Source organism: Helicoverpa armigera, chromosome 18 (genome assembly GCF_030705265.1).
Source record: "Helicoverpa armigera isolate CAAS_96S chromosome 18, ASM3070526v1, whole genome shotgun sequence".
NCBI classification, from domain to species: domain Eukaryota; kingdom Metazoa; phylum Arthropoda; class Insecta; order Lepidoptera; family Noctuidae; genus Helicoverpa; species Helicoverpa armigera.
Window position 1 is genome coordinate 7,724,150 of NC_087137.1, and position 10,921 is coordinate 7,735,070.

General features: G+C 33.3%; 1 protein-coding gene across 1 annotated transcript; it reads right to left on the reverse strand.

Annotated features, from left to right (window-relative positions):
- Window positions 1-386: 386 nt before the first annotated feature.
- Window positions 387-1,748, reverse strand: LOC110379203 (uncharacterized). Its single transcript, XM_064039185.1, has 2 exons — window positions 1,581-1,748; window positions 387-1,136 (listed from the first exon to the last, which is right to left on the reverse strand). Exons 1-2 carry the CDS (start codon window positions 1,731-1,733, stop codon window positions 822-824), a joined length of 468 nt encoding a protein of 155 aa, XP_063895255.1. The 5' UTR covers window positions 1,734-1,748; the 3' UTR covers window positions 387-821.
- Window positions 1,749-10,921: the final 9,173 nt, after the last annotated feature.

Consider the following 10,921-nt stretch of genomic DNA (forward strand, 5'->3'; position numbering starts at 1 on the left):
TTTTGTGTCTGCGCAGTGGCAATATAAATAATATCAATCAGAGGTCACTGATAGCCTTGTCATTATGTATCTTTCCTAGTGGTTAAGTAAATAAAGCAAGAAATTAAGTACGCAACATCTCGATTTTAAGTACCATTAAATTATATGTTAAAAAGTTTCAGAAATTGTAAGCTTTTCCTTGTAGGTAATTGAAGTTTATTAAAGGATACTGTTTGTTTACTTAAGTTACTCGAAAAGCAAGCCCTTATTTTTGTACTTCTAAAAATAATTAAATTTTATATTAATGTACGAAAATAATAACTTTTAGGTATTTCAACATGTTAATTTTATGTCCTTGAATGTTGTAATAAGACTTGTTAACAATGGGAGAATAATAAAAAATACTATTTATCTAATAAAAAATATATTTTAATTGACCAATTAAAATAAATGCAATATAATGGCAATTGTTGCAAATATTACACTAACAAAATTTCTTAACCTAATTAACTACAAACTGAATATTTTTTGCACTGGCACTTCACAATTTTTGCTAGCCAATCACAGATCATCCATCGTAGAGCCAATAAAAGTTCAATTCTACGGAACGAATTCCAATTTTGAAATTTAAAATTCCATTTTCAAATCATCCATCACACAACACGATCACACTCAAAAATATATTAATACTGTTTGAATTTAGAATCTCAGGCAGACGTTAGTGCCGGACGCGGTTCCACAAATTCCAATTTCGATTCGCATATTTATTTATCAGTCTAGAATCGAGTTGTGATTTCGAGATTCTAAATCGATTCTTACATATCCTAATATAAAATTTTCTTCTACTTGGTACCGATGAAGCTGTTCTGTCTCTGGGGGTAGGTTTGTGGGTTACGCCTGAAGTTCTCATATTGCCTCCAGTTGAGGTACCAGAAAGGTTGATTTTCGACTGGAAGTTGGTTGAGCCTGTTTATGAGATTCCCGTCGCCTCTCGCGTCAATAGGGTAGGAGTCATCTTCACCGAATCTATTCGATATTAGATCCGCTTCCACGGCCGGGTATCCGATAGGGCTCAGTCCAGCGTAGAATGGCCTTTGTGCCTTCACTACGGCAATTAAGATTGTGAGCGCTAGAGCGATTTTGTAGGCGGCCATTGTCTGTGAACAAAGAAATAAGGATTCAATAAAATTATAGGCAAGACATGATGTTGCTAAGTTTTTTTTTTATTCGCTGTAACCGGTTTATCGCCAGTTGTTAGTACAACAAGATTATTTTATCTGTTGAAGGATGCAGGTTTCTTAGATGCGTACTTGTGATAAAAAGATGAATATTTGAATAAAGTTAATTGCCTACTGTTTATAAGCAAATGTTAAAGGAGCTCAACAACTTAAGTTTTTAATTTGTAAATGAGCAGAGAAAACTTAATTTTTACCATTACAATACTTTTGGTCAAAAAAATATTAAAAATAATGTTATATTTATTTGACAATAAAAATAATAAATCAAATTAATTTAATCCAGCAATGAACGGCAATTAGCTCACCCCAACAAAAATCTTTCTAAATTCAAATCCCAAATCAAAAATCGAACGCAATATTTACCTCTGTTCTTATTTTCTTATTTTGAAGCACAACAACAACTAAAGCGGGGTTAACGCACTCAATGACTGTTACTGTCGCTCGTTCGCAATTCGAACTGTGACTTCGATACAACTGGACACTGTATAAATATGAACGCGTCGTAATCGCGAACATCGGAGTGCTACAGGCTTTAGGAAGTTTAGACTGGAAACAATTGCCAATATCATTTTTCAAGTTTTGAAAGTACAGTTAAATAAGTGACTAACATAAAGGACTATTTTATTACTAAAACAGTTTTTTAATGCTTTATGTTTGGAGTGTAAATTGGAATCATCTGCATACTTATTTATTTATTTTTGCATTCAATAGTGTTTCATCCCCGACTAGAAAACGAAGGGATATGTAAGGCATCGTAACCCTTGAAGGGATAAACCACTTTTGTTTGAGTTTTTAACCACTTCTATGCCAAACCACTATTTTCTATTGCAAATGACTTGAAATCATCAAACAATTATCACTCAATTAAAAATAAAACCACAAAAAAGTCAATAAACAAACACTAATTTAAATAAGATCAACATTTATTTGCACACAGCCTTCTCTAAACATTCTGTAACCTACGTAAAAACCCCATTCAACACGTCACGCGGGAATTCGTCTCGCCGACAGCTGACGTCACAGTTCACGTCCAAGTCAATCATTGACCAATCAGAGCTGACCTCTAGTCATTCACTCAATCACCGGTCTAACGTCCACTTATGTTCGAACGGAGAGGGGAGAAGGAGGTCAAGTAATATTGGTTGGTGTCAAAGATGGGTTTTGAGTCACTTTATGAAGTAATATTTATTTATTTATGCAAGTCACTGGTTATTAAACACACCCCCAGACGTTGGGTTTTTTCGGCGTAGTGTAGTAGTATTGCATAAAGCCGTTAGTTCAGTCAACTAAGTGTGGTAGACATTTTTTTTTCTGCTAATTGGTTGCGGTTTGACCTAGTTTGGAGAGGATAAAAATATTCACCTGTAGGTTTGTCGGTAGTTACACTTAATTCTCTTTGGGAAAACCCAATGATTATTTTGCTTGACCTTTGGTTGGCGCTTAATGAGTGTCAAAGAGGGATGATTTATTTTTATTTTTTGATTTGCATTGAATGTAGCCCGACTTCTTTTTTTATTGAATTAATTTAAAGTTCATTGTTATTTTTACTAAATATCTAATATAGCTAGTATATAAATACTCAATCAGTAACACAAAACAGTTTTACTATTCGCACAACTGACATGTATACACAGGCATACATTTTTCAAAAATGGAACACTTTGCCTTCGTTTTTAATTCTTAAATCGAATTAGGTAGGGTTAATTTCAAATTGAGAATGTGCTTGATTTTCTTTTTTCGTTCATTTATACATAAGTTGAATAAAATTAAAATGCATTACCGAGTTTATTGGGAAACGGGATACATCTAAGTTGTAACTAACTAACAGCTAACCAATGGGTATTGGGTTGCCCGGGTAACTGGGTTGAGGAGGTCAGATAGGGCAGTCGCTCCTTATAAAGCACTGGTACTCAGCTGAATCCGGTTAGACTGGAAGCCGACCCCAACATAGTTTGGGAACAAGGCTCGGAGAAGGATGGATGGGATAAATCTAACTTTAACTTTAAAAACTTAAGCCTACAATATGGGTTTTTTTCAAGGTGACGAATAAATAAGGTCAGTCGTCCCACCAATGTAATTATGCTATAAAAAGATTGCATCTCATGCTGTGAATCAGCTATTGTTATTTAAATGTCATATTACAACTAGTACATAAAATATATCTATTGTGTATTTTCCTGTGAAAGCGGAAGATTAGATTTCATGGCTTAACCGGTTCCTGTGTTGTTAAACCCAGTAATACTATCTTTTTAAAATAAAGTTTTAGAATCTAGTTTTATTAGTTGCCATTTCAATAAATATAAAACAAACATAAAGTAATAATTTATTTAATAGCCTGTTTGGTTATCCTACTATGAGTACAGGCCTCTTGTAAACAGGTTAAATGTTGGAGTTAAAAAATGATTGAGGAAAAAAATATCTGTATCTATCGGTATATAACTATTGGAAATAAACTGTTTGTTTACTTCAATAGTTCAAAAAACGGTATGCAACTTTGAATGAGCTTCAAGAAAGAGTTTAAGTCTAAAGGAGAACAACTCAGAAATTATTTATTACTTATAAAAAGTATTATTTTCATTTAAAATATGCGTTGCTCTTAAGTGTCAATTTATTGCGGAAAAAAAACAATAATAATAGTTAGTTCAAGTACAGGACTTGGTCCTCGCTGATAAACAGATGATGTTTAAATAATTAAAATGTATATAAATAAATAAACAAGAATAATAAAATAAAACAATAATAATATCAAGCCTACCTCGCTGTACTTGAATATCAGTACAAACTGCGTTTGATTTTAATTAATGTTACCAAGAATTGATAAGAACGTTGCACGTTGTTTACGTATGAAATAATACCATAATAATCCAACATGTTATAATAATATTTCCAATATATTATTAATACCTAAACATTTTATAATACCATATAGGACAGCCTTAATTAACTCTACGAAAAGAGGTATTATTTGAAACCTAAATACACTAGAATTATATTTTGTTCCTAATTTCCTGGAACTAATCATGTTCTGTTCCAAAAACACGAGATTTGGGTGAATTATGAAAATATCTCAATAAGGCCACAATTGGCTAAGATACTCTCAATAGGTATTATTTACCAAACATTTTAATATGCTAAGTTAATAGAAACCTTATGCTAAATAAGACAAAGTCCAGTTTTGTAAAATGGTAGCAATCACGGATAAAGATCGTGCAAGCTATCAATTATAACCACTGATGCAGTTCAAAGTTCCATCTTCACGACTTTCACGATATTCTTATATAAAACATACATACGCAGACTTTTATGTACCTACCTAATACTTACCTACATCATTAAATAAGTCGAGCCGTTTTCCCCCGGTTTCACCTGCGTCTCGTGGGAGCTACTTCCCGTACATATAAAATATAGCTTATGTTACGAGTGTAGCTTTCCGAAAGTGAAAGAATTTTTCAAATTGGTTTTGTAGTTTTGGAGCCTTTGTGGTACAAACAAATAAACGAACAAAAACATTTGCCCTCTTTATTATTCTTGTAAAACGATCAAAAACAATTTCTATCTTTATTTTACTTTTATAGATAGTATAGATACATGATGATGATGTCCTCCTAGCCAATTACCGGCCACGGCCTCGTTCTCATATAAGGACATTAGCCAACTCTGTAGGACATTTTATAGGTGCACAAGCATTTGCACTCACTATTCCTTCACTCTCATAGCCCGATGGGACGACAATCCGATGCGACCCGTGCATCAGTGTACCTACGTAAATATCGTTAAAGTCTTGATAGATACATACGCAGACTCGTACGTATACTTATTATCTACGTCATAAAATAAGATAAGAGGATAACCCAAGAAGTTGGATCATGGACTTAAAAACAATTTCGCAAAATTGTATGTTTACTTTTTTTGTTTTTGTAGCTGTATTGTAGATAGGAATTGTTGCGAATCATAAGGTATTGCGTTCTTATTAAATCTTCTTAAAATAATCTGGTTATCAGCTGTTTGTCTCATATTTGTCTTTTTTGCATAGTTTGGACTTTTTTACTATAGTGATAAAAGGGTTAATTGTTAATTGGGTTTGGGTTGGGTTTTATTTGTTACGTAATCTTAATAATATCTTGATTATGTCTAATTGTATAAGAATGGACAATTATAACGGTATTTTTTGTTTAAGTCTGAAAAAACCGTTTCTTTTACTTCTTGTAACCTTTCAAACGATAAATTGACCAGGCATTTTCATCTTATGAATGAAATACGATAAACATGTTTAATTCATAACTTAAACATACTTTCACATTTGCTTAACAAACACACAAGCAAGAACCATTCAGTTCCAAGTGCATTTAAAAAGAAATGAAAAAAACACCCCAAAACTGGCTGTAAATCTTCAAAAGCACGACTGTAAATAAATACGAAACGGCCATTTTCTTTCAATTAGCCAACCTTTTTCGTGCGTCATAAATATCTTGTTAAAGACACCTGGCGAACTGCCAGAGTACAGTTTCCGAACTAAGCCTGTTACAATGTTGAATGTACCCCATTCCACTCTGTCTTTGATTTTGACAGCCATTGAATTTATTGTCTGTCTTTCTTGTTTTTATGGGATGTTAAATACTTACCTGGATACCTAGATACATTTTAGAAGTAATTTATGAACTGTTATTATTTTAGATTGGTGCAGTTTAAAAATGGTTGAAATGTGATGAAATTGCACGCATTTTCAGCGACCGCTTAAGTTAAAGGAGAGCGAACGTAACATTAAAAGTGTTTAAAACTATTGACGTATATGTATAAGTATTGGCCTTCATTTATTTTTGAAGCGGTCCTCTGCACTTTTTCCATAATCTACATATGTCTTATTTATTAAACCTAGCATCCCTTTCACAATAACTTTGAAAATTATATACAAAGTAAGTACCTACTCGGCTAATTAAAATAATACTACAAGAACTCATACTAATAATTCAAACAAAATTAATAATTATATATTTATTTTAATTTCAAAGAGACACAAAGTTAATTTACGCGAGATATTGTAATAAATAAATACCTAGTAATAATTACTTTTGCAAGTAGCATACAGATTTAATTAGTCAAGTTAATTAATACCACCAAACAAATAGACTTTGTATTCAAACGAGTTCATAAAAGGCTTTATTTGGAAATACAGTTATTCATGAAAAGACATTTTCTTCTAAACTTAGCAAAAATACGTTTTTCTTTGATACAAAATCACAAGATGTTTCAGAAATACGTCCCCGTAATGATGTAGCTGAGGGCACGTCAAATTGTTTTACCCTTAAGGTCCTCAAAATAAAAGGAGTGTGAAGGATCTGTTTGTAAATGGGCTTTTACACTCGAGAGCAAGGATTTGGGTCAGTCGGGAGAATGTTTATTTATAGCAAAGACACTATGATGCAATCTTATTTATAGGAAGTTTATATTCTTAAACTAACTGGCTAGATTTTTATTCAGTTTGTCTAGGTGAAAAAATATAATTTTGCCTTGTGGTGGGGACAACTATGTATGTACCTAAATCTGAGGCAATGTTTTCACAAAATATTTGTATGTCCCTTCCCCTCTAGGCGAACACATGTTGGTCTATCGCCAATACAATATCGCAGCTACTAGGTTGAAGTTTGCAGTATATTTTGGATACATTAACCGTCTTACCACAAAAACTTTTAAACGTTAGTTTAAGACTTGTCTAAAAAAATGTCCGTTTTGGAACCACACTTTTTTTAGACAAGTGTTTGACACATGGTTAAGTTTTTGTAGTAAGACCACTAGTTTCGAAGCAGATGACTATTTTCCGTCTACTTCAAGTTGCACCCGACAAAAGCCTGTAGTGCAAAATTAACGTTTATGCTATGACCAAAAAAACCCACTTCAATTCAATTGACTTCAATAATTTTCAAGGAAGAGTATGACACATAAACAGTATTTACTCAATACGTACACATAGGAAAACCAAAACTTACGTTACGTTCCACGTGAGGCGGTAAATCTTATCATAGTATTCCGAATTCCTACGAAAACAAGTCAGGTACCGAAACTTGCAATATCATTCCAGCATTCCAATAACATGTTTTCATGGAAAATGATTGTTTAATATAATATAACGTCTTCATCATTTCTCAAAGAGTAATTTAACCATGAACATATTTGCAATTTTCTGTAAAGGGTAAATACAGTTTACCGTTTTATTCTTTAAGTTCTTTTTAATTTTAATTTTCAAATTAATAATTGCTACTGTCATTAAGTCTAGATAAAAAAGGCTTTTTCTGTTTCATTTTTAATTTACCGTTCAATAAAATAATCCTTGGCGTCTTCAGCCAGATTGCGATACTTCTACGAAAAACTAAAAAAAAAACAAACACTTGTGAAACCGCACAATCTTCTAAGAGTGATGACATAACAAACAAGTTATAGTATAGGTTAAGGATAATCTTAACAATTGAGAATCAAAAATAATAGCCTACGATGGGAAAAACCCGCCTCATATAAAAACATTGGCCACTCTCTTTACGTCATAATTTTGGATTAGGGCGAAATTTGCGCTTTTTGGTCTGCCGATTGCCTTCTGGCTAAGGGGATTCCTAAGTATTTCTTTGGGTATCCATTTATTATTGTATTTTAGACATTTTAGTGCATTAATTGCCTTGTTTGTCTAATTATCGACAGCGTAACTATGCATTACGCTTTACGATCATTAGACAAACATATGTGTGTTTCGGACCTAATGCCCCGGGTGTCATCCAAAACGGTTTGGGGGTTTTATAAAACTTGAATATAAAGCAGCCTGGAATTTAGAAGTTGGTGATTGTATACAACCGTTTATTTATCGGAGTGAACAAAGTCATAGTCAAGTCTCTCTCTTTCCTGCTATGTATCCCACATGGTGGTGGGGTCAGCTTTCCTTATTTTTCTTTTCCACTTCGCTCTATCCATGACGTCGCTCTCGGACACCTGGCACTCTTTCATGTCTTTCGACACTACGTCCCGCCATCTGGTCTTGGGGCGCCCTCTCGATCTTCGACCGGGGATGGATAGTCAAGTATAAAACGATTTTAGATATAAATAAAATTGCAATTATAAGTTTGGTAACACTTTAAACTGATTTTAATCAAAGTTATAATTTGTAAACTAATCTAAACAAACATTGAGATCAAATATTTTCCGTCTTACCACAAAAACTTTTAAACGTCAGTTTATGCCTCGTCTAAAAAAATGTCAAATTATGACGTTGACATATGGTTCATTTTGCAGCCAAAATTTTATTAGACAAGTGTAAAACAGGGTTTAAAGTTTTTGTAGTAAGGCCCTTGAAGTTTAGTTTATTTAAATATCGAGACATAAGTTAGTAGATATTAGTTATGTTACTGCTCACAGAGACAACTGGATGCTGGAAACATATTTTGCCGACCCTAAATAACTTGGTGCACCCAGAGAAGAAGAATAATTATTTTTGATATTATATTCAAGTTTTAACAATGTGCAAATCCAGATGAAGGAACAAGGAATACGTGTATTTGTAGTTAGTATAGGTAAGGAATACCTATGCGTTTCCTGAAAATACTTGACAAATGCGGAAAACAACAATTTTGTTTACGTACATGATTCATATAATGTGATTCGTAATGTCTGCGAACTACCAGATAAGCCATATAGGTGCTACATGTGTACGTAATATTTATACTTGAACAGTCGGTACTTACTCATTATAATTTTCCTTAACATGTTTAGAAGTTAACTGCCTAGAATAACGTAAACAATAATGATAAGAAAATTGATCATTGAGAATGCTTTTTTTGACAGAGTTTTCTCAAAGTCCAGTTTTTTTCAAATACCTTTACCGCTCTGAGTTGTACTATTAGTTACTACGTTTTGACGATAACCGAAATATATTAATGCACCTACTACGACTATCGTCATTCAATTTTGCCTGTGTGAAATCAGGCACGAATGCCTCGCGCATGCTCAATAGTGCTTATCCAAGTTAGGTATTTAACGGGAGCGGTATTATCAGCAAAATAGATAAGAAGGTTATAGACATCGGTAATTTACATAGTACATAACATAATATACCGCACGTGGATAAACACGCGTTCTCTGTGACGTGTCTATGTTTTTCACCTAGTTTAATATCAAATAAGTAATAATTGCCTACGTTTGTTGATTTTTCTTTCAAAAGTCTTAGTAAACAATATATTTTCTTAGATATTATGTGAAAAAATTAAGTAACATTCAATTAGTTACTGATTTTTTTGCAATCTAGCATTAAATCGCTTAAGAAGACTAGTAAAAATCTTTTTAGATCCGTTCAACACTTCTGTTTGTGTGTCATACAGATGCCATTTTAATTATAAATATTCAACTGAGAAAAAATACGTATACGATTTTAATAAAATTAGGGTATAAAGACCAAGTCAGAATAAGATACATTTAATGCGCGCTCAGACAATATGTATGCAAAGACAGGTCGTAAAACGTGCTTCAATTTGACTATTATTGCCCTTACTTGTGTGGCCACGAAAACAGCGGCCAAGAAGTTTATAAGAAACCCTACAAGACAGTAGTCCGGAGAACTTTACTTTTGCGATTTCATGCTATATATTTGGCAACTTATTCTTTAAGTTCTATTACTTGTAAAAACATGCCATTCGATATAACACAGTTTTTGGGTCGTAGTCAATCTTAAGGATATTAGCCCACACTTAACTATGCTGATTTGCTTAGTAAACTAAATAATTAATAAATTATTTTATTTTCTTAACAGGTAAGTCATCTCCTAATTTAATATGATCGCAGATAATCGGCTGATTTATCAGCCACGGCGATTGTTCTCACGTAAGGACATTTTAACCATAATCCACCTTCATTTTCGCAGACACACTGCACAGGTGCACAATGGGTACTTATCTATTTTGGTAATAAACTCTAATTCCATTCAGACTTACATATTGCACTCCTGTGAAAATACCTATAAGTGACATATAAATACCTTCTGCTTCCTCCTGCCCTATTCCCAATTTTATTTGGGGTTGGCGCAATATGTCATCCTCTTCCAATTTTTTCCTGTCACTCATACTGACACTCACTTCCTTCCAAGTGACATATGAATATGTATATAAGAGACATATAATAGGGCCTGTCTTAAGAAGTTCCCCTCGCAGTTTTAAAGCCCCCATAGTGACAGACAGTTGAGCACCCGATATCAAGCGGATATTGCATGCGGTTACTGCATTCGAATCCGTCTGGTGACCACAAAACGTGACTTATTGCATGGATCACTCCGTGGCTGACTGTGCGAGACGTACCTGTGGGTGGTAGCAGGTAAGCAAGGCAATGGATATCGAAATTGGCGATAAGTACGTAAATTAATACTTAAAGAACAACTAAACATGTTGAAGGATACAATAACTTTAAAATAAATGAATGGTCTGCAGAAATGTTATTCTTTTAAATGTGTTCCATCATAAATAACGATTTGATATAGACCATCTCCGATGTCAAGATTGACTAGAGGTTGAAAGTCCCACGCACTTTCAGTAGCTATTGGACCTAATAGAAATGTCTCGTTGTTCTCAAATTTTTGAATCTTGACTATAATCTCTGGTTGAAAAACGTAGCGATTTTCAAATTGCCTAGAAGAAATATATTACATACTAATAGTCTACACATAAATATGTCAAGTTACA